Below are 25,714 nucleotides of genomic sequence, written 5' to 3'. Positions count from 1 at the left end.
AATACTGCTCCTATGTACAAGAATATAACTACTATAATGCTGCCCCTATGTACAAGAATATAACTACTATAATACTGCTCCCTATGTACAAGAATATAACTACTATACTACTGCTCATATGTACAGGAATATAACTATGATACTATTGCTCCTATGTACAAGAATATAACTACTATACTACTGCTCATATGTACAGGAATATAACTATGATACTACTGCTCCTATGTACAAGAATATAACTACTATAATACTGCTCATATGTACATAAATATAACTACTATAATACTGCCCCCTATGTACTAGAATATAACTACTATAATACTGCTACTATGTACAAGAATATAACTACTATAATACTGCCCCCTATGTACAAGAATATAACTACTATAATACTGTTCCTATGTACAAGAATATAACTACTATAATACTGTCCCCTATGTACAGGAATATAACTACTATAATACTGCTCCTATGTGCAAGAATATAACTACTATAATACTGCTCCTATGTACAAGAATATAACTACAATAATACTGCTCCTATGTACAAGAATATAACTACTATAATACTGCTCCTATGTACAAGAATATAACTACTATAATACTGCTCCTATGTACAAGAATATAACTACTATAATACTGCCCCCTATGTACAAGAATATAACTACTATAATACTGCTCCTATGTACAAGAATATAACTACTATAATACTGTTCCTATGTACAAGAGTATAACTACTATAATACTGTCCCCTATGTACAGGAATATAACTACTATAATACTGCCCCCTATGTACAAGAATATAACTACTATAATACTGCTCCTATGTACAAGAATATAACTACTATAATACTGCTCCTATGTACAAGAATATAACTACTATAATACTGCTCCTATGTACAAGAATATAACTACTATAATACTGCTCCTATGTACAAGAATATAACTACTATAATACTGCCCCCTATGTACAAGAATATAACTACTATAATATTGCTCATATGTACATAAATATAACTACTATAATACTGCCCCCTATGTACTAGAATATAACTACTATAATACTGCTACTATGTACAAGAATATAACTACTATAATACTGCCCCCTATGTACTAGAATATAACTACTATAATACTGCTACTATGTACAAGAATATAACTACTATAATACTGCCCCCTATGTACAAGAATATAACTACTATAATACTGACCACTATGTACAGGACTATAACACTTTAATCACACATTAACCAGTAATCCCCTGGCACTGACCCCATAAACCTGATCATTATACAATTCGGGGGGATGTCTGGGAACAGCATTATCTGTGCAGTGTTATGTGTGATGATTTGGGGGGCTCTGCAGGCACTTGAGCTCTATAATAGTACCGCATCCATCGTTCTTACTTCCGCGTCCTTTGCTGAACCCAGTTGAGAAGAGCTTTGATGGCTCTGCGTTGATCCCTAATTGATACAGACATGCTCTTCTCCGTGCTGGACGTGCTGGGATGCGACGTGTCAGACTCGGTCCCGCTGGGCAGGGAGGACAGGCTGGAGGAGGACGACATTCTGTTCAGATTTCCCGTGAGTTCTTTAATCTGCAGGAGGAATCAGAAGAGGCGACGGTTCCTACCGAGTGATACAATGTAGCAGCGCCGATATGGAAGACACATGGTTGGGGCAAGGGTTACAGGGCAGGATTCAATTTGTAGTCGCTGACTCATTCTGCCCAGTGCCAACCTACCAGGTGCGGGCATGTATGATGGCACCGAATGTGGCACTTTTCAGGACTAGGGAGGGAGTCAGGAGGGTGACAGCATTGTCTTGTAAGCGTCCTCATCATTATCATCATACATAAATTGCCACATGGGGGGGGGGGGGGGGTAAAGAGCAGCTGTTGGACGCACTGTTGGAAAAGTTCCTCTGCCAGTCACAAGTACTGATTTAGGGCAGAATTATACTTCTTAAAGTCTTAGGGAAGAGAGGAGGGGATAAATCCTGACAGATGGGAGCTGCTGCGGTGACGGTCCCAGCTTATGTGGGGAGACTCATTAATCCACTTTCAAGAGAAATTCCAGCAAAAAAAGAAAAAACATACAAAAACATCTGTTATGCACAATGAAAGCACTGACGCATTTCTATTCTCCACGAGCCGCACTTAGTAACATGGAAAGTATGAAATGCGTCAGTGCTGTCCACTCTGTGGAATGGGTAGCACATTGTATGGTGACTGGAGTCCGGGGGGAGGAGCATGACCCAGGATCTCCCATTAGTTTTATGCCCCTCCCCCTTAAATCCTACACAATTGTTTCCAAGTGTCGCCATTCTTAATACAGCTTCTTCTCCAACTTAAGAGCTCTGCTTGCAGTCACAGATTGGGAACATACCTATTAACGTTCACAGACCCAACACCTATCCTGTGCTAATGCTTCTCAAAGCTGAGAGTTTGTCACAGTTGCGTCCATTCTACACAATCCTATGCACTCCAGTAATACCCGCACTGATACATTGTAACAAACTATCAGGACAGGGGAGCGATTTCTGCTGCTGCTTTCATCACTGTAGTTCCCAGAGGATTATCTGGACTGGATACAAAGGTAACAAACCCTCAGCTGTGAGAAGCATCGCTAAGCCCCTATTGGTTTTTAGTCACAATTTATTAACAGGAAGCAGAGATTGGGGAGTTTGTCAGGACAAGTGGAAAGTGAATCCTCGGATCTACCTGCAGAAACAAGATAATGTTCCAGATGAGGCCGAGGACCAGTGAGGGGTTCCCATCCGCGATCTCTGCCGCATCGATGCTGACCAGCTTCACCTGCAGGAAACACGAGCCATGAGGCCATCGCAAAAAACAGAGCAAAAGTCACGTAAAATCCTGAGAACCGAACGAGTCCAGAGAGCCAGCGCCGGCCCCAGAATCTCTGATAACAGGCGGCGCGTCAGAGCCCGAACTACAAAGCCCAGAGCCGCCTCCATATGTCTCCATAATCTGGAACGCGTTCACATCGCCGGCTCCGGCTTATACATTTACACTGAATCAGGAAGGTTGTTAAATCTCAGAAATCCGATTAGAGATTGAAAAGTCAGCGGCGCTCACAGCGAGGGGCTCAGCACACAGACAGCACGAAGTGAAGGAGTAATCTACGGGGTCATTACACAACGGACCGAGGCGTCTTATTAAAGTACAACCTCAACTTTCAACACTAGTATTCAGTTCATATAATCCACCGTACACACATAGGTTACATACCCTTCTGTTACTCCAGAGCTGCACTCACTATTCTGCTGGTGCGGTCACTGTGTACATACATTACATTACTGATCCTGAGTTACACCCTGTATTATGCTCCAGAGCTGCACTCACTATTCTGCTGCTGCAGTCACTGTGTACATACATTACATTACTGATCCTGAGTTACACCCTGTATTATAGCCCAGAGCTGCACTCGCTATTCTGCTGGTGCAGTCAATGTGTACATACATTACTGATCCTGGGTTACATCCTGTGTTATACTCCAGAGCTGCACTCACTATTCTGCTGGTGCAGTCACTGTGTACATACATTACATTACTGATCCTGGGTTACATCCTGTATTATACCCCAGAGCTGCACTCACTATTCTGCTGGTGCAGTCACGGTATACATACATTGCATTACTTATCCTGAGTTATATCCTGTATTATACTCCAGAGCTGCACTCACTATTCTGCTGGTGCAGTCACTGTGTACATACATTACTGATCCTGAGTTACATCCTGTATTATACTCCAGAGCTGCACTCACTATTCTGCTGGTGCAGTCACTGTATACATACATTACATTACTGATCCTGAGTTACATCCTGTATTATACTCCAGAGCTGCACTCACTATTCTGCTGGTGCAGTCACTGTGTACATACATTACTGATCCTGAGTTACCTCCTGTATTATACTCCAGAGCTGCACTCATTATTCTGTTGGTGCAGTCACAGTGTACATACATTACTGATCCTGAGTTATAACCCGTATTATACTCCAGAGCTGCACTCACTATTCTGCTGGTGCAGTCACTGTGTACATACATTACTGATCCTGAGTTACATCCTGTATTATACCCCAGAGCTGCACTCACTATTCTGCTGGTCCAGTCACTGTGTACATACATTACATTACTTATCCTGGTGTCATGTCCACCATGTCTGTCATGTCTGCCTTGTCTGTTTTGCCTCGTGACCCCTGGAGCGGTGTGCACGCGCATCTGATGTCTGCTATCCTGCATGTTCCCCAGAGCAGTGTGCACACTCACCTCGTGACTGTTGGGCTGCAGGATGCCTGTGTTTCTGCTTTGCCTTCTGTGATCGCCTCGTCATGTCTAGAGCCCCTGATCATGTCCTTCCTATGCTCCAGCATAGGCTAGTTCTGCAATCGTCTCTGCTTGTCTGAAACCCTGATCATGTGACCTTTCCTAGGATCCTGCACTGTCCTCTTCTGCAATCGTCTCTGCATGTCTGAAACCCTGATCATGTGACCTTTCCTAGGATCCTGCATTGTCCGGTTCTGCAATCGTCTATGCATGTCTGAAACCCTGATCATGTGACCGCGCTCTGTGATCCTGGAGGAGCTGAACTGGAAGTTCTTCCCTGAGCCTGACCCGGAAGTGGTGGTGCTATGCCCTATATTAGACCGCCCCTTCCTATTCTCAGGGCTTGAGTATTGTGTTGCTTCCCTGCATGGCTGCTTGGTCTGCTGGGTCGCTCCCGCTATTCTGTGCCCTTGCACTCTGCTCTGTCGTGCGTCTCTGCACACGCTCCGTGCTCGTATTCCGTCTCTTGTCTCGTGCCTTGTCTGGTGTTTGTCCCTCGTGCCATGTTTTGCCTCTGCTCTGCTTTGCCTTGTAGACCTTCTTTGCTCTGATTCCGTTCTGTGTTTCTGTCTATGTTTCCGTGCCTGGTTTCCTGTCTTGTTTTGCTGCTTCGTGTACCCTGTTCCCTGACGTGCCTCGCTCTGTACCCTGTCTAGTCCCAAGGTTCTTCCTTGGCCCGGCTCTGGGCTTCGGCCTACGCTCCGCTGCTAGACTCTGTCCCTGTCCCTGACGTGTCTGTCTACACGTGCAGGCCTCCGTTCTGTGCTCTGTCCCTGGCGTGCCCCACGGTACGCGCAGGCCGCGCCTTGTACTTTGCCCCCTGGCATGTCCTTTGCATGCGCAGGGTTCAGTCTACCACTCTATGCCTTGTCTCTGTTTCGTGCGCTCTTGCACTTTTCGTACTAGGCTTTGCCGTGCTGTCTGCATGCGTCTCTGTCCTGTATCTTTTCCTAGCCCTGCCTTGTGGCTCCGTGCCTCCGTGCACGAGCCTGGTCGCCTGTGCCTGCCTGGTGTGCCTCAGCCGTGCTGCCTCTAGCCGTGCTCGCCTGTGTGCCTCAGCCGTGCCTGCCGTCCAGTGCTATTGTGGTCCCCGGCTGCATGGCCGCAGCGGTGCCGCCTCTAGTCGTGCCCACCTGCATATGCCATCGTCGGTACCACCTGCCGATGCCCCCAGCTGTGTCTCCGTGCTCCCTTGCATGCACGCTGGTTCTTGCACTGTGCCTTTTCGTGCTACTCTTGCACAAAGCCTTTTCCCTCTTTTGCTCTGCTCTGAACCCTAGTTTGCCTGCCGGATTCTGTAACCTGCCGACCGCTGCCAGAGGTCCGGACCTAGATGACTGCGGCCTGATGTCCGGAGCTGATGTCCGTAGCCTGATGCCTGGACCCCGGATTCCGATGCCAATGTACCCATCCCTGGCATGCCCTCACACGAGCAGGCCACCGTCCTTGTGCTTCTCCCTGGCATGTCCTCGCACGTGCAGGCCTCCGTCCTTGCACCCGTCCCTGGCATGCCCCTCGGCAAGCGCAGGTCTCCGTTCTGTGAATCTGATCTTGGCGTGTCTCCTAGCACGCACCCCGTTTTGTCTCCTAGTGTGTCTGCCGGATTCCTGAAGCCAGCTGACTACTGCCGGAGGTCTGGAGCCAGATGTCTTCACTCTGATGCCTGGACCCAGTCAGCCCTTGCCAGCCTTCCGGAGTCCAATTCCTCGCACCCTGTCTTGGACTTTGGCGTGCCCTGGCACACACCTTGTTATATGGATTCTGTGTGTTCACGTTTGGCACCTGTTGTACCCTGAAGTGTTCCTGAATGAAGTTTACTTGAACTAATGCCTTGTCTCATCTCGTCTTGTCTTGCTTCCTGAGCCGCCCGTCTTGTCCAGCTGCCGTGGTGGCTCACCCCCTTGGTCTTGCCCCTGACACTCCCTGTATAGGGGGTGGTTCCTCACTAGGTCAGCTCGCCCTAGGTGGGTGGGTGCCACGGCCCAGAGGGTCCACTCATTCAAAGAAAAACGACTCAGCTTAAGCTGACGCTTGTCACATCCTGAGTTATATCCTGTATTATATTTCAGAGCTGCACTCACTATTCTGCTGGTGCAGTCACTGTGTACATACATTACATTACTGATCCTGAGATACATCCTGTATTATACTCCAGAGCTGCACTCACTATTCTGCTGGTGTAGTCACTGTATACATACATTACTGATCCTGAGTTACATCCTGTATTATACCCCAGAGCTGTACTCACTATTCTGCTGGTGCAGTCACTGTGTACATACATTACATTACTGATCCTGAGATACATCCTGTATTATACCACAGAGCTGCACTCACTATTCTGCTGGTGTAGTCACTGTATACATACATTACTGATCCTGAGTTACATCCTGTATTATACCCCAGAGCTGTACTCACTATTCTGCTGGTGCAGTCACTGTGTACATACATTACTGATCCTGAGATACATCCTGTATTATACTCCAGAGCTGCACTCACTATTCTGCTGGTGCAGTCACTGTGTACATACATTACTGATCCTGAGTTACATCCTGTATTACACTCCAGAGCTGCACTCACTATTCTGCTGGTGCAGTCACTGTATACATACATGGCATTACTTATCCTGAGTTATATCCTGTATTATACTCCAGAGCTGCACTCACTATTCTGCTGGTGCAGTCACTGTGTACATACATTACATTACTGATCCGGAGTTACATTCTGTATTTTACTCCAGAGCTGCACTCACTATTCTGCTGGTGCAGTCACTGTGTACATACATTACTGATCCTGAGTTACATCCTGTATTATACCCCAGAGCTGCACTCACTATTCTGCTCGTGCAGTCACTGTGTACATACATTACTGATCCTGAGATACATCCTGTATTATACCCCAGAGCTGCACTCACTATTCTGCTGGTGCAGTCACTGTGTACATACATTACATTACTGATCCTGAGTTACATCCTGTATTATACTCCAGAGCTGCACTCACTATTCTGCTGGTGCAGTCACTGTATACATACAATACATTACTGATCCTGAGTTACATCCTGTATTATACCCCAGAGCTGCACTCACTATTCTGCTCGTGCAGTCACTGTGTACATACATTACTGATCCTGAGATACATCCTGTATTATACCCCAGAGCTGCACTCACTATTCTGCTGGTGCAGTCACTGTGTACATACACTGCATTGCCTGATACATCCTGTGTACTTCTCCTGAGCGGCAGCGTGGCACTGTTATATCAAGATGTGGCACTACTCTACACCATACAGTACACACTAGGTGCTCACATTACTGTCTTCCAGGAACTTCAGGGCTTTGGCGATGTTGTTCAGACGGAAGATCCGATGAGTCGATGATTTGTATTCGTGGAGCTGAAAAGAGACAAAAGTCAAGATACGGTAATATCCATCACGTCTGACAACCGCCCCATGGGAAGATGGAAGGCGATGACGACACGTTGTCACAAACCTTCAGCCATGTGACAAGCACTAGATTAGGACGCTCAGCCTTGAATAGTACATTGGGCACATTTCCATTCACTGACAGCAAACAGAAAATGATAAGAAACTGATGAAAAAAGTTACAGACGTTTTAAAAAGTTCTAATATATCTGGAAAGTTGGAGTAATTTTCAGTGTGGGGCGGGACCCCTCTCTGACCCCGGGACCTCGGACCACTCACCAGGCTTTGCCCCGTCAGCACCTCCAGTAGCGCCATCAGGATTTTTCCATCTTGGATATCGGTGAACAGATCTGTGACTTCCATGGGAGGACTGCGCTGGAATCACAATGGAGACAGTGTCAAGGACCTAGGACCCCAATACAGGAGATTCTGAGCCCCCTTCTAGATAGAAGTCCTTGGCACAGCTGAGGGATCGTTACAATGTATCCAGTCTACACAATTCACTTTCCTGTCCATATATTTTGCTACATTGTGTCAGTCTGGAGTCCAGGCTCACAGAGGATTGCCCAGACTGGATGCTACTGAAACAAACCCTCAGCTGTGAGAAGTATTAGGTCTGTACACGTTGTAGCCTCTAGGAGTCGGAAGGATTTTCCTAGTCACTGTCAGCAATCAGAGATCTTAGAAGCAGTGCAGAATGGAGGCACAGTGCATTGCATTGCACAGCAATGAGAGAGGACGGGCCTTTATGATGGGGGGGGGGGGTCTCTGCTGAACAATGGGGGCTTATTCCGCCCCTCCTGATGTTTTCCTTGCGCTTGGCGCAGATTCCGAGATCTATCTGCCGCCTGTGATGTAATCGTGGCGGAGATGTCAGCGCTCTCACATATCCCAGGCCCCGGCTGACATGGTCGGTTTATCACGCGCTTTTAATGTGATCCATCACTGTCCGCTGGGGCCGAGCGTGGCCTCCGATAATGTCCTATCCTGTGACACTTGTGTAAACACGGGGTGAATGGGCCTCAGTGTGGAGTCCCCGCAGAAGGCACACTGAAGGAGGACAGGGGGCTGAAGACTTGTGCAAAGGAGAAAGCTATTAGTGACGGTGAGACTCTGCAGATCTCCGCTGTCAAATCTTCAAAGGTTTCCAGGTGCCCACATTTCTGGGAAAGCTGGGTGTCAACCAATGTGGGCGCCATCCGCTCCGGACGGGCAACTCTGCCATGTTATCCAGTGATAACCAGACAGGTGTCCTGTTCGCAGTATGCTTGGTCTCACACTTTCTTGTTCCTATTGAGAGGATCCATTTCTATCCTGTCCGACAATTAGATATAGCATGGACAATCCTCTGTGAGCTAAACAGTCTGGATAATCCTCTGTGAGCTAACCATCCTGGATGATCCTCTGTGAGCTAACCATCCTGGATGATCCTCTGTGAGCTAACCATCCTGGATGATCCTCTGTGAGCTAAACAGCATGGACAATCCTCGGTGAGCTAACCGGCCTAGAAGATCCTTTGTGAGCTAAACAGCCTGGACAATCCTCTGTGAGCTAACCAGCATGAACAATCATCTATGAGCTAAATATCCTGGACAATCCTCTGAGAGATAACCAGCATGTACAATCCGCTGTGAGCTAAACAGCTTCGACAATCCTTTGTGAGCTAACCAGTTTAGACAATCCCCTGTGAGCTAGCTAGAATGGACAATTCTCTGAACTAAACAGCCTTGACAATCCCCTGTGAGCTAACCAGTATGGACAATCTTGTGTGAGCTAGCTAAAATGGACAATCCTCTGTGAGATAACGAGCAGGTATAATCTTCTGTGAGCTAACCACTCTGGACAACCCTCGGTGAGCTAACCAGTCTGGACAATCCACTGCGTGCTAACCATTCTGGACAATCCACTGAGAGCTAACCAGTCTGGACAATCCACTGCCAGCTCACCAGTCTGGACAATCCACTGCCAGCTCACCAGTCTGGACAATCCACTGAGAGCTAACCAGTCTGGACAATCCACTGCGTGCTAACCAGTCTGGACAATCCACTGCGTGCTAACCAGTCTGGACAATCCACTGTGTGCTAACCAGTCTGGACAATCCACTGCGAGCTAACCAGTCTGGACAATCCACTGCGTGCTAACCAGTCTGGACAATCCACTGCGTGCTAACCAGTCTGGACAATCCACTGCGTGCTAACCAGTCTGGACAATCCACTGCGTGCTAACCAGTCTGGACAATCCACTGTGTGCTAACCAGTCTGGACAATCCACTGCGTGCTAACCAGTCTGGACAATCCACTGCGAGCTAACCAGTCTGGACAATCCACTGCGTGCTAACCAGTCTGGACAATCCACTGCGTGCTAACCAGTCTGGACAATCCACTGCGTGCTAACCAGTCTGGACAATCCACTGCGTGCTAACCAGTCTGGACAATACACTGAGAGCTAACCAGTCTGGACAATACACTGCGTGCTAACCAGTCTGGACAATCCACTGCGTGCTAACCAGTCTGGACAATCCACTGAGAGCTAACCAGTCTGGACAATCCACTGCATGCTAACCAGTCTGGACAATCCACTGAGAGCTAACCAGTCTGGACAATCCACTGAGAGCTAACCAGTCTGGACAATCCACTGCGTGCTAACCAGTCTGGACAATCCACTGCGTGCTAACCAGTCTGGACAATCCACTGCGTGCTAACCAGTCTGGACAATCCACTGCGTGCTAACCAGTCTGGACAATCCACTGAGAGCTAACCAGTCTGGACAATCCACTGCGTGCTAACCAGTCTGGACAATCCACTGCGAGCTAACCAGTCTGGACAATCCACTGCGTGCTAACCAGTGTAGACAATCCACTGCGAGCTAACCAGTCTGGACAATCCACTGCGAGCTAACCAGCCTGGACAATCTAACATTTTTTATCCAATGCATCAGCCATATTCAAGGAGTTTTACAACTTACAGACCGCTGTATGAGAGCACGGCTGGCAAATAGCAAGGTTTCCATTCACCGACAACAAGCATTACTTTTCAAAAAAAGTGAGGAATGAAACACAGAGCAAATTTCAGCCCTTGTGGGTATCCAGCCGTTGTGAAACTACAACTCTCAGCCCAATGGCTGCCAGAAAATGCTGAGAGTTGTAGTATCTGAACAGCTGGACAGCTACAGGTTGGACACCATTAAACAAGAGAACTTTTGGTGAATTTGATAAACTATGTTTCCATTCACTGACAGCAAGCAGAAATCTTGAAAATAGGAAATGATGCATAGAGTAAGATGTAAGTCAAAGGTTTACCACCTGCATGGCCAGACATCCGGCAGTGGTCAGGGCATGCTGGGAGTTGTAGTTTGCCCACAGCTGGTGACTTACAGGTAGAGGTCCTGGACCCCGCACTGCTGCAGCTGCTGCATATCTTCCTGCGCAGCTCCTGGAGCATTGTTAACCCTTTCACCCCGTCCCGCCGGGATTCTAAACGGACGCTCAATGATTCTTTATGTTCCATTTCATCGTCGCAGCCAAGAGAAGCAAAGGAGCATTTGGCTCGGGCCAATCCCTGGTGTAGAGGTTCCAAATGATTTCACTTGACAACTGAAGGGTAGCAGAGGTGGCGGGGGAGGGGCGCCGGCTGTGCATCGGGGGAGCGAGAAAATTTTTAATTTTTTTGGGGTATCCAAACAAAACAAGTCCTGTGTCGGGAATGAGACGTCACGGGAGCGGAGCCGAGCGTTCACCATGATCTCATTATCATCCGCTCACTAATGGCTTTTACAGAAGCCAAATACTTCATAAAAACCCTGACAGCCGTCAGCAACAGGTAGCCGCCGGCGCAGACCTGCGCCATCACCAAGCACTGAAACAGCGCCCCTGGTGGACGAAAGTCATCATGTCTTCTACTTCAGTTACATCTAAGGCTGAAATTCTCAGAATCAGAGTTGAAATATATATTCTGCTTTGTCTTTTTGTATCAGACAAGGACCTTGTTGCCATTTGCATCCATGCAGTGTTCATAGCTGATGCCAACACTACCTCTCCCAGAATACAAGGTGGCTGGACCACCTGTGCAGACACTGGACCAGCAGGGGATGCAGCGGACAGATGCATCATTGGAACAGGACCCCACCTGCCAGGTGCCACTTATTACACTGGGGTCTTCCTATCAGGCAGAGGTAGCTTGGGCCCGGGGGCTTCTTACCTTCTCCAGGTGCAGGTTCATCCATCGGGTGAACGTTCTCTTCTGCACATTCTCTCGTTCCACTGGTGATAAAACACAAGACATAACAGATATTAGTTCACCCAGCTTTCCCAGAAGCAGATCTCTGACTCAATAATGCAGCCAATAATTAGGGGCCCAGTTGTAACTTTTGCATTGGGGGCCCATGAGCTTCGAGTTACACCTCATCGCGGCGGAGGGGTAATGCTCTGCAGCACTGGGGGCTCTGCTCTCAGTCACACAGAGGTGATGAATACAGTTAAAAGCCGGGTCCCGGGACATCCGCAGCGTTCATTACGCCATGATGTCACCACCTCTGGTAAGTGCGGGTGTCGGCGGCACAGCTGGGGTCACACCGTCTCGCTGCCAGTGCGGAAAACCTCTTTCCTTTCTAGAAATCATGTCGCAGTCCAGGATGTAGATTCTGGTTCCACTGGGCACCATAAACTGCAGGCAGCCCAGACCCGCACCCAAACCCCAAACCTTTATGGGGTAATTACAATGTAACAAGCGGGAACCTGTGCTGTATTGTGTCACCAGGCACCGGGGACGGGTCAGCGTGGGCCATCTCCAGCGCCTCACACGGACCCATGTTCATCAGAGCACTACATGCCACTATCATCCGTTTGGGTCCATTTTAACCATCCGTGTGCTGTCCTTTTTTGCTTTATATGGACCCATTCACTTGAATGGATACAAATAAAAACGGGCAATTCTGCCAGGGGCTTTTTTGAATACATTTCTGGCTGGAGGGGATTTTTTATCAGGGGCAATAAATGTGTTTGAGCCTTTTAGGGTGTGTGCACGTTAAGGTTTTTTTTTAATAGGTTTTGGGAAAGAAACTCTGCAAAATCCTCCCTGAAAACTTAAACCATCTTAAAACCTTAAAAGTTTTTCGCAATTTCTGCTCTGAAAATTCTGCAAAAATACTCCGTGCGCACAATCGTTTTCCTGGCGCGGTTTTGCTGTAGGTTTTTCGGGGTCTCTGACACCGGCGTCTTTTGCTCCAAACTGTCACCCATAAAGAGCGGGCGGCTTCCCAGAGGAAGAATGAGCATGATCCGTGGCTGGGTTATCATGGGGGCGTCCTTGGCCGGGCAATCCATGATAAATATGTGTCTGGGACTACTAAAGTAGAATTTGAGGTCGGGGGGCATTACGGGTGGATATGTGCAGCTAAAAGGCTTGTGGTCGAGGAATTAGGGGGTCGTCTTATCATGTGATATTAGGAGGCAACAACCTAAATATATATATATATATATATATATGTTTCCGTAGTGTCAGAGAGGACGATGCGACAGTCGCCAGGATGAACTCTTCATAGGTAAAGTTCTGCCAGGCATGAAAGAGTTAAACGCAATGATGAAGTCCTCGCTACAAGTCCTGAGGGATTTCCCAGCCAGATTCTCAGGAGTTTCTGCTCTTGACCTCCTGTTATGAGACGTCTCCAAGGAAATCAGCGCAACAATAAGAATCCGATAACGTGATTCCACCTCCATCCAAATTAGTTCACGTCCTGCGGAATCCAATATAGAATATACGGAGCTTAAAGGGACATACACGTCTTATGTGAGAGAGGAGCATCGGGGTCAGAGATGGCTGCTACTCGCTGCTCCGGACACCTGGCACTCGGTGCCCCCCACTCTTACAGCTTTCCATGGAAGATTGAAAAAGCTTTGCATTAGGAAATTAGAACATTAATGGGGCTGTAGGAGATTGGAGCTCTTGTCTTTCTGATACAACACCACTCCTGTCCTCAGGTCGTACCTGCTATTGCAGCTTAACTCTATTCACATCAATGGAGCTGAGCAGCAATACCAGACACAACCTGTAGACTGGAGTGGCGCTGTCTCCAAAAATGATGGAGACATATTTTTCTAACCTTGTACAACTCCTTTAAACTCATATAGTGTGTGTACAGCGCTGTGGAATTATATATAAGTTAGTAAATGAAAAATAAATAAACTCATAATACATAGTTCAAAAAAACGCCAGAAGTCCGTCTTACTCTCTACTTTTGTCGCTACTGTCAGAAACCAAAACTCCACACACAGGTGGAAGATAAAGCTAGTTACACAATTACCAAATCACAATAGGGTGCATTACCAACAGCACCACCAGGTGGCAGCACTTTATTACCCCTGATACTGGACAATACAAGTCCCCAGAATCTAACTGAGTGCTGCCCCCTGTGGTCAGGGCTTAGTGCAACCTATTAGTCCAAGATGTGCATTCAGAAGAAGCAAAATCTCAAATTTGAGGCTGAAGTACAACTGAAGCAGCTGAACAGTGCGACATGTCCGACCTTCTCATCTCAGCCTCCTGGACCCCATCACAATTATACACGTGTAGCAAAAAACATTGCAGCGCCATGACTCACTGAGACACAAGAGGACGACATACAAGAGGGCGACTTACAAGAGGGTGACATACAAGAGGGTGACATACAAGAGGGTGACATACAAGAGGGTGACATACAAGAGGGCGACATACAAGAGGGCGACATACAAGAGGGCGACTTACAAGAAGGGCGACATACAAGATCGCAAGATAGAAAAGGGCCAGATACAAGAGGGCTTAAGGTAAGAGGGCGAGACATAAGAGGGCGAGACACAAGAGGGCGAGACACAAGAGGGCAATACGGGAGTACTTTCTGCCTGACTGCAAAGCTGAGACAAGGAACTTCTGTGATCATTTCTCAAATTTGCTCCAGACTCCTGTGTTCTCCTCTAGAATCCTCTGGCCTCCACCATATTCTTCTGTCCCTTCCAGATTCCCCTGTCCTTCTCCTCCAGACAACTCTGTCTTCCTCTTGCAAACCCTTCTGTCCCCTCAAGACCCTCTCTCCTCCTCCAGACCCCTCTGTCCCCTTTTTCAGACTCCTCTGTCCTCCAACAGAAACCTCTGTCCTCCACCAGATTTTTCTGTCGTCCTCCTCCACCACCAGAATCCTCTGTCTTCCTCCTGAAGATTGTTATCGATGACTTCGTTAAACTGCTGACTGTTTCCAAAGGAAACCAGTACAAAGTAGGCTTGGATGTAAGAAGTAGAATGTGCTCCCTACAGACTTGTGGTCTCTGGTCCTCAGCAGAGCGGGTCACTCTCCAATGACATGAATAGGAGATGTTGCGGGAGAACCCCGTGTTCTTTGGATCGGTGGACGTCCCTGCTTACTTGTGTGGTGTTGCGGGATATGTTGGCACTATACAAGTACAATTATTATTATTAATGACATGAAGGCCCTTAAATACCAGCCAGACTCCTCTGTGTGACTACTGCAGGGTGTCAGGGCCGGGCCTGGGAGCGCCCTGTGCGATAAGCATTGGGTGGTGTTTGCACCCACAATACCGGCCCATGTTGACACAAGACAACTCCTGACAATGGAGCTTTCATCCTCCGCACAAAGAGACTGCAGTTGTCCCGATCACCTATGACTGCAGCGCACCCATGACCCTGCCCGCCTGGTGACACCAGCACAGGAGCCTGGCAGGGGCGAATCCTTGTGGTGCTGTGAATCTAGAGGAATAGACAGAACATACACGAGACCTTGTGGGAAGGAGGCCCGTCCCCACCTTAAAGGAGTCTTCTACTTTGAAATCAATGAAAAGTTCTGCAAATTTCCAATAAACTTTGTGTTTGCCTTGTTCACCATTTTCAGGATCACTGCTTGCTGCCAGGGAATTAGAATTTCATGATCGCAACTAAAAACCATAAAAGCCCTGTCCTGCTACACTTTAGGAACAACTACTTCTAGGGCAGGAACTCAACAGAATCGTCCATATTGGTTGTTACCCAACTTTACCGGAATCAGATAAAAGGTGAAAACCCTCATCTGCTACAATGTACCCGCATCATCACCCGCAGCCAGAGCACCTGGCGTAGGCAATCTACGGCACTGGGGCGGAGCGCGGACCCCAACCTCCGGTATTACAGTAACACTAGAAACATGAACTTCCCACAAATGTGTTTCCATTTCATGGACGGAGAATTAGAAGCCAAGAGGGAATATCAGGCCGTAATATTTTATGTCCCACACATTGTACGGTACATGGCAGCGCCATACCGGACGAACCTGCACTTGGAGAGGGTAGTAAAGTTTATGGCAAAGTATATCTCATAAAATCGGAAAAAAATACACAGACGACAATGCTTTAAGTGCCCGCCGGTGCCCAGGATCCAGCAGACCACACAGGGATATTATACTTCTCATAAATGGCTCAGATGGAGAGAGATCGGCCGGTGCTGCCAACCATTCAGCGGGTGCAGCGGTGTTTATGATGGCGGACCATATAGAAAGCGAAGCTGGAGCAATATCAACTTTCATAATCCAGCACTACATTAATCAGGGCGATGCCCGCCATGAGCTATTAATTACCTCCAACGGGGTGGACACAGACAGAAGAGGCCCCTGTGGAAGAACAGTGTATGGGGCCAAAAGGTCATCATAATGCTCAATTCCATCTGGTTTGATGCTGGAAATGGCCTCCTCACCCCCCCAGACCTCTGTCAGGTCACACAAGTCACACCAATGGTGTGTCCAGCCCTGACCTCCATACAAAGCCCCAACTCCTCCACTAAGGATCCATGAAAACTGGAGGAGAATCTGCTGGAAAAATCCCACTACATACATCACTGAACTGCAGGAACAAAATCCAGAAATACAAAGAAAAGGGCAACAAACGGCAGTACTATATCAGTAATATTCTTGTACTAATGGGTAGTATTATAGCAGTTATATTTTATTCTTGTACATAGGGGGCAGTAGTATAGTAGTTATCTTGTACATAGGGGCAGTATTATAGTAGTTATATTCTTGTACATAGTGGCAGTATTATAGTAGTTATATTCTTGTACATAGTGGCAGTATTATAGTAGTTATATTCTTGTACATAGGGAGCAGTATTATAGTAGTTATATTCTTGTACATAGGAGCAGTATTATAGTAGTTATATTCTTGTACATAGGAGCAGTATTATAGTAGTTATATTCTTGTACATAGTGGCAGTATTATAGTAGTTATATTCTTGGACATAGGAGCAGTATTATAGTAGTTATATGCTTGCACATAGGAGCAGTATTATAGTAGTTATATTCTTGTACATAGGGGCAGTATTATAATAGTTATATTCTTGTACATAGGGGCAGTATTATAGTAGTTATATTCTTTCACATAGGAGCAGTATTATAGTAGTTATATTCTTGCACATAGGAGCAGTATTATAGTAGTTATATTCTTGTACATAGGAGCAGTATTATAGTAGTTATATTCTTGTACATAGGGGGCAGTATTATAGTAGTTATATTCTTGTACATAGGAGCAGTATTATAGTAGCTATATTCTTGTACATAGGTGGCAGTATTATAGTAGTTATATTCTTGTACATAGGGGCAGTATTTTAATAGTTATATTCTTGTACATAGTGGCAGTATTATAGTATTTATATTCTTGTACATAGTGGCAGTATTATAGTAGTTATATTCTTGAACATAGTGGCAGTATTATAGTAGTTATATTCTTGTACATAGGGGCAGTATTATAGTAGTTATATTCTTGGACGTAGGAGCAGTATTATAGTAGTTATATTCTTGTACATAGGAGCAGTATTATAGTAGTTATATTCTTGTACATAGGGGCAGTATTATAATAGTTATATTCTTATACATAGGGATCAGTATTATATTAGTTATATTATTGTACATACAGTTGTGGCCAAAAGTATTGACAGCCCTGCAATTCTGTCAGATAATACTCAGTTTCTTCCTGAAAATGATTGCAAACACAAATTCTTTGGTATTATTATCTTCATTTAATTTGTCTTAAATGAGAAAACACAAAAAGAATTGTCCTAAAGCCAAATTGGATATAATTCCACACCAAACATAAAAAAGAGGGTGGACAAAAGTATTGGCACTGTTCGTAAAATCATGTGATGCTTCTCTAATTTGTGTAATTAACAGCACCTGTAACTCACCTGTGGCACCTAACAGGTGTTGGCAATAACTAAATCACACTTGCAGCCAGTTGACATGGATTAAAGTTGACTCAACCTCTGTCCTGTGTCCTTGTGTGTACCACATTGAGCATGGAGAAAAGAAAGAAGACCAAAGAACTGTCTGAGGACTTGAGAAACCAAATTGTGAGGAAGCATGAGCAATCTCAAGGCTACAAGTCCATCTCCAAAGACCTGAATGTTCCTGTGTCTACCGTGCACAGTGTCATCAAGAAGTTTAAAGCCATGGCACTGTGGCTAACCTCCCTAGATGTGGACGGAAAAGAAAAATTGACAAGAGATTTCAACGCAAGATTGTGCGGATGTTGGATAAAGAACCTCGACTAACATCCAAACAAGTTCAAGCTGCCCTGCAGTCCGAGGGTACAACAGTGTCAACCCGTACTATCCGTCGGCGTCTGAATGTCTGAATGAAAAGGGACTGTATGGTAGGAGACCCAGGAAGACCCCACTTCTTACCCCGAGACATAAAAAAGCCAGACTGGAGTTTGCCAAAACTTACCTGAAAAAGCCTAAAACGTTTTGGAAGAATGTTCTCTGGTCAAATGAGACAAAAGTAGAGCTTTTTGGGCAAAGGCATCAACATAGAGTTTACAGGAGAAAAAAAGAGGCATTCAAAGAAAAGAACACAGTCCCTACAGTCAAACATGGTGGAGATTCCCTGATGTTTTGGGGTTGCTTTGCTGCCTCTGGCACTGGACTGCTTGACCGTGTGCATGGCATTATGAAGTCTGAAGACTACCAACAAATTTTGCAGCATAATGTAGGGCCAAGTGTGAGAAAGCTGGGTCTCCCTCAGAGGTCATGGGTCTTCCAGCAGGACAATAACCCAAAACACACTTCAAAAAGCACTAGAAAATGGTTTGAGAGAAAGCACTTGAGACTTCTAAGGTGGCCAGCAATGAGTCCAGACCTGAATCCCATAGAACACCTGTGGAGAGATCTAAAAATGGCAGTTTGGAGAAGGCACCTTTCAAATATCAGGGACCTGGAGCAGTTTGCCAAAGAAGAATGGTCTAAAATTCCAGCAGAGCATTGTAAGAAACTCATTGATGGTTACCGGAAGCGGTTGGTCGCAGTTATTTTGGCTAAAGGTTGTGCAACCAAGTATTAGGCTGAGGGTGCCAATACTATTGTCTGGCCCATTTTTGGAGTTTTGTGTGAAATGATCAGTGTTTTGCTTTTTGCTTCATTCTCTTTTGTGTTTTTTCATCCAAGACAAATTAAATGAAGATAATAATACCAAAGAATTTGTGCTTGCAATCATTTTCAGGAAGAAACTGAGTATTATGTGACAGAATTGCAGGGGTGTCAATACTTTTGGCCACAACTGTAGGCACTGTATTATAGCAGTTATATTCTTGAACATAGGGGCAGTATTATAGTAGTTATATTCTTGTACGTAGGAGCAGTATTATAGTAGATATATTCTTGTACATAGGAGCAGTAGTATATTAGTTATATTCTTGGACGTAGGAGCAGTATTATAGCAGTTGTATTTTTGTACATAGGGGAGCAGTAATATAGTAGTTATATTCTTGAACATAGGAGCAGTATTATAGTAGTTATATTCTTGTACATAGGAGCGGTATTATAGTAGTTATATTCTTGTACATAGGGGCAGTATTATAGTAGTTATATTCCTGTACATAGGAGTAGTATTATATTAGTTATATTCTTGGACGTAGGAGCAGTATTATAGTAGTTGTATTTTTGTATATAGGGAACAGTATTATAGTAGTTGTATTTCTGTACATAGGGGAGCAGTAATATAGTAGTTATATTCTTGTACATAGGAGCAGTATTATAGTAGTTATATTCTTGTACATAGAGGCAGTATTATAGTAGTTATATTCTTGTATATAGGGGCAGTATTATAGTAGTCATATTTTTGTACATAGGGGAGCAGTAATATGGTAGTTATATTCTTGTACATAGGAGCAGTATTATAGTAGCTATATTCTTGTACATAGAGGCAGTATTATAGTAGTTATATTCTTGTACATAGGGACAGTATTATAGTGGTTATATTCTTGTACATAGGAGCAGTATTATAGTAGTTATATTCTTGTACATAGGGGCAGTATTATAGTAGTTATATTCTTGTACATAGGAGCAGTATTATAGCAGTTATATTCTTGTACATAGGGGCAGTATTATAGTAGTTATATTCTTGTACATAGGAGCAGTATTATAGTAGTTATATTCGTGTACATAAAAGCAGTGTTAGAATATATTCTTGTACTAAGGGGCAGTATTATAGTAGTCATATTTTTGTACATGGGGAGCAGTAATATGATAGTTATATTCTTGTACATAGGGGCAGTATTATAATACCATAGTTATATTCTTATACAGCATTATATAGTAGCATCTGGAGATGATACTATGGCAGATAAATATGATTTTTTTTGTGCCATCTGTAGAAATGATTATTCCTATTTTGCCGTTCTCATCTGTGAGGACACAATGGGTTTTCTCTATATGTGACACTGTCCCTTTCTAATTCGGGATCCCAGCTGTATCTGCTGACATCTCTAAGTTCACCATTTGCCACTGACGGTCTCATTGTCCTGCGTTTTCCATATTAAATTATTATTTTATACAACTCACAGACTACTGTGAATAATGCAAGCAACAAAATCTCTTAAATCTAATTTGTGCCAATCAGATTTCATATCCAAACAGCAGATTTGAGAATACAGCTCTGGAGGTGGCTGGAGTAAAAGGTTTTGGGGCATCCGGAGAACCGCTGGCCGCTCTGCGAGATCATGGCTGCTCACTGCACAGGTTGCAGACTCTTGCCATGTGCCTGGGACACACAGGAGCTCTTGTTATGTGACTGAGTCGTGACTTCCATTACTCTAGAATTTCTGTGTGATCACAAGCCTGGAATGTGTTACTAAGTTTACACCCGTATCTAATACACAACATAGAAAACACACAAAATCCTGCACATTCCACATTATTCACAGCGTAAAGTGATAAAACAAACCATGAAGGGCAAAAGTAAATGCCGCTAAATGCGGCTACAATGGTGAAAAGCAAAGAAGTTGCATTTTATTGCACCATAGCCTGATACTAGCTGGGGTCAGAACTCTGCAGCACCCCATCAGCTGGCGAACTACAACTCCCAGCTTGCCCTGACAGCCACAGCCTCAGGACAGGTTGGGCATGCTGGGAGTGCTGGAGTTCTGCAGATTGCTGATCCCTGCATACAGAAATGACAAGGATGTCATCCTATGCCGATCTGTTAGCCATTCAGGGTGTGAGGAAAGCTGGGTGATATCCCTCATGAGCGATGCAACGACAGCCAATCGCTATCTGGTATCAGGATAAATCAGAAATGGCTGAAGATGTAATAAAGAAATATAATCAAATCGAAAAAAGATGCAAAATAACAAAACAGAAAAAAATAAATACAATAACAAAACAGAAAAAAATAAATACAATATTATTAATGAAAGCAATTAGTATGAAAACAAAAATGTAAAAAAAAAAATAGAAAACTAATAAAGATTCAGTTGCAGTCAGAATTATCCCGTTTCCCCATTGTAAATTTCATTTATTAGCAAAGTTAACAAACTTTCTTCTGTTTGTAATAAATCAATGAGGGAGGCTGTCGACTGACTTGAGCCCCATATAAAATATGGTGGGGAAATGCGGTTGCAGAACCAAATCCATGAAAATTAGTGACCTGGAGGCCGTTGCCTATAAGAAAACGGCATAATATTCCTCCGGAACGCTGCGGGAACTGGTGTCTGGCTATATACCACTTATATTCCACCTATATACCACTTACAGGCTTTTCACTTAATTAGAATATCACCAGAAAGTTAATTTATTTCAGTTCCTCAATACAAAAAGTGAAGCTCATATATTTTATAGAGTCATTGGTCGGGGCTCCTTTTGCATCAATTACTGCATCAATGCGGCGTGGCATTGAAGAATCAGCCTGTGGCACTGCTGAGGTGTTATGGAAGCCCAGGTTGCTTTGATAGCAGCCTTCAGCTCGTCTGTATTGTTGGGTCTGGTGTCTCTCATCTTCCTCTTGACAATACTCCATAGATTGTCTATAGGGTTAAGGTCAGGCGAGATTGCTGCCAATCAAGCACAGTGATACTGTTGTTTGTACACCAGGTATTGTTACTTTTGGCAGTGTGGTCAGGTGCCAAGTCCTGCTGGAGAATGAAATTTCCATCTCCAATAAGCTTGTCAGCAGAGGGAGCATGAAGTGCTCTAAAATTTCCTGGTAGACGGTTGCGCTGACTTTGGTCTTGATAAAACACAGTGGACCTACACCAGCAGATGACATGGCTCCCAAACCATCACTGATTGTGGAGACTTCACACTAGACCTCCAGCAGCTTGCATTGTGGCCTCTCCGCTCTTCCTCCAGACTCTGGGACCTTGATTTCCAAATGAAATGCAAAATTTACTTTCATCTGAAAACAACACCTTGGACCACTGAGCAACAGTCCAGTTCTTTTTCTCCTTGGCCAGGTAAGAGGCTTCTGGCATTGTCTATGGGTCATGAATGGCTTGACACAAGGAATGCGACACTTGTAGCCCATGTCCTGGATACGTCTGTGTGTGGTGGCTCTTGTACAATGACTCCAGCAGCAGTCCACTCCTTGTGAATCTCCCCAAAATTTTTGAATGGCTTTTTCTTAACAATCCTTTCAAGGCTGCAGTTATCCGTGTTGCTTGTGAACCTTTTTCTACCACACTTTTTCCTTCCATTCAACTTTCCATTAATATGCTTGGATACAGCACTGTGTGAACAGCCAGCTTCTTTAGCAATGACCTTTTGTGGCTTACCCTCCTTGTGGAGTGTGTCAATGACTGCCTTCTGGACATCTGTCAAGTCAGCAGTCTTCCCCATGATTGTGGAGCTACTGAAACAGACTAAGGGACATTTTTAAATGCTTAGGAAGCCTTTGCAGGTGCATTTTGTATATGTTTCTAATTTACTGAGATAATGACTTTTGGGTTTTCATTGGCTGTAAGCCATAATCATCAACATTAACAGAAATAAACACGTGAAATAGATCACTCTGTCTGTAATGACTCTATATAATATATGAGTTTCACTTTTTGTATTGAAGAACTGAAATAAATTCACTTTTTGATGATATTCTAGTTTTGTGAGAAGCATCTGTGTCTTGTGTATAGCAGCCAGAGGCACTATCCTAAGTTCTACAGATACTGGTGTTGAATGGGTAAATAATCCTGAAATGGCAAGAGTCAGTAAAAGGGACATTTTGTGTTGAATTTAGTGAGACGAGTTGTTTATTGGAAACAGCAGAAAATTTGGAAATATTACTAATAAACTGAATTTATAATTGGGAGGAATTATGATCACAACTGTAAATAAGAAAATAATTTAAAAGAAAATAACCAAAAAAAAAAGTAAAAATAAAATAAATAATTCAAAATATAATGAAAAGGTAAAGTCAAAGACAAAAAAGGGAAATCTAATAAAAAACAACAAGCACCTGATTTAGGAAACCTTTGAGACTCGCTGTGAGCACTATTAATATTCGGCACACACCCTTACACCTGCCTTGCGGCCGCTGACAGACACAGTCCAGTTTAGGAGTCCCTTGCGCCCATTTTTTGCCACTGTAAATCTGTATCGCAGAATGTTTATTTTACCCAAATTCGCCTCTTACTACACCTGGAATAACAGAATTAGTGGGAATAGGATCCTATAACGGTTTTACTGCACTTGGCACCTACGAGAACACATGGGGGGGGGGATTAAACTTTGTGAGAGTTTTATATCACATGTGTGTTCCAGATTTTGGAATGGCGGCAGAACCTGGAATTCTGGGAGTTGTAGTGTAAGAACGTTGGAAGGGAAACTCTTCTGGAATAATTGTTAATTTTTATAGCTCCAAGTCAATCCGCTCGTATAATGGAATGGCTGGAAATGAACCGATCCATATAGATCAAAAATGGAAATTGGAAGCGCACACTTAAAAAATCCAATATGGGTGCAAAGGCCCAGATACCAAATATCCAAATTTTGCAAAACCACATAAAAATAGAAAAAGTAGGCAGCCTTTCTGAGGTTCAAGACAAATTCCAAATTTCTAATGGTCCAACATTCATCCACTTAGCAACTATATATCACCGCTATATTATATATATTAACTGATGAGTTACCTTCTGATATATAGGTATTGTTACGCTCAGACTGGGTTAATTGTATCGCTTCTGGACAGATAATTTGTTACAATGTATCAGTTCAGGTAAAACATACCGTATTCGTCGGCACTCTAGACTTTTCATCTGATTATCACTTAGGGGTGGAAGGATGTGTGATGCTATAGAAAGTCAATGCCTAAGGAGAGGTGCTATCTAAGGCCGAGGTCACACTTGCGAGTGTGATGCGAGAAACTCGCATGAGTCTCCCGCATCACACTCACAAGTGTGACCCTGGCCTAACCCAAAAATACAGGTTACGTATGGAGTGGCAATGACTGAGCAGCCACATAGAACAAGCAATCAACGTTCAAGTCATCTAAGGGGCTTAAAAAAAATAAAATAAAAATAAAGTTTTAAAAATCTATGAAACATTGGGGATAAAAATGAAATATACAAATAAAGAAAATTAACATTCCTTAAAATACAAAATGCCATATGGTAAATGCCGGACAGAAGTCCTCATTCAGATCCACCGGCAAAAAAAACAAACTTATAGATCTCAGAGAAAGGCGACACCAATCATTTTTTTTTACTTTTTTTTTTTCTATTTAAATATTATTAATTTAAAAGAAGTTTGGCATTGGAATAGTTGTACTGATGAATATTGTTACCTGGTTATTTTTACCATACAGTGAATACTGGGAAAACTAACGCCAAAAACAATGGTGGAATTGTTTGGGGTTTTTTTCCCAGCATATTCCATTTTCTGCACATTTTATGGTGAAATGAATGTTGTCATTGTACTGAAAAAAAATCAAGAACACATACGGAAAAAATAAAAAAAAGTTATGGAGGAACGAGAGGAAAAAGTAAAAGCGCAAAAGTGAAAATTATCCACTTTGCGAAGGAGTAAAAACATTCCCAGGTGAGTCTCAGAAAGTAGTCTGACAACCAATGTGGTCACCAAAATGGCTCCCATGAATTGTTAGTGAAGCTTTTACAAAAGAGTCCCGAGTGGTCGAATCTGCCTGGATATTTCATAGGAAGTATCACAAATGTGATGGAGACTGGGAAAACTGGGCGACAACCCAACTTTAATCCTGGACGTACTGGTGGTCACCACAGTTTACCCAGAAAATGCTGCAACATGATGGAAGAGGATGAGACATTCATTAGTAAATGTTATATTACACATGGAGAGTAGAGAGGAGTATCACGGGTGTCGGCTCTGCTCGTCCACGCAAATATTAATCAAATCAATGCAGGAAAATGGCGGTGACTGTACGTCGGCGAGCTCCGGTGATGCAGGACGGTCGTCTGTGACTCTCTGTATGACCACGTTCAATATTTGGCCAGTATTTCACCTCAGTATTTGTAGCCAAAACCAGAAGTGGGTGATAATCCAGAAGTGGTGACGAGTTTCTATTATACTTTTCCCCAGTCCTGGTTTTGGCTTACAAATACTGAGGTAAAATACTGACCAAATACTGAACTTGTGAACCAGGTCTTTATAAAATATTCAGACTGTGATCGCCGCTGCCTTTGCGAAGATCTCTTTCCTTTTTTTTCTCTTTTTTT

At 44.2% G+C, this 25,714-nt stretch overlaps 1 protein-coding gene across 4 annotated transcripts in view; it reads right to left on the bottom strand.

The window, feature by feature from the left end:
- Positions 1 to 25,714, bottom strand: part of CLMN (calmin) — a 156,428-nt gene that overhangs the window by 10,765 nt on the left and 119,949 nt on the right. For 2 of the 4 annotated variants that reach the window (XM_073578064.1, XM_073578065.1), the window contains exons 2-6: positions 11,956 to 12,017; positions 8,039 to 8,134; positions 7,646 to 7,729; positions 2,721 to 2,813; positions 1,406 to 1,596 (exon numbers count right to left, since the gene is read on the bottom strand). In XM_073578064.1, the coding sequence (XP_073434165.1) occupies positions 1,406 to 1,596; positions 2,721 to 2,813; positions 7,646 to 7,729; positions 8,039 to 8,134; positions 11,956 to 12,017 (526 nt within the window). The other 2 variants (XM_073578066.1, XM_073578067.1) reach the window with 2 other exon arrangements.

Source organism: Dendrobates tinctorius, unplaced genomic scaffold, assembly GCF_039654945.1.
Source record: "Dendrobates tinctorius isolate UK_male_01 unplaced genomic scaffold, ASM3965494v1 ptg000058l, whole genome shotgun sequence".
In the NCBI taxonomy this organism is placed as follows: Eukaryota; Metazoa; Chordata; class Amphibia; order Anura; family Dendrobatidae; genus Dendrobates; species Dendrobates tinctorius.
This window is presented reverse-complemented; position numbering and strand designations above follow the sequence as displayed.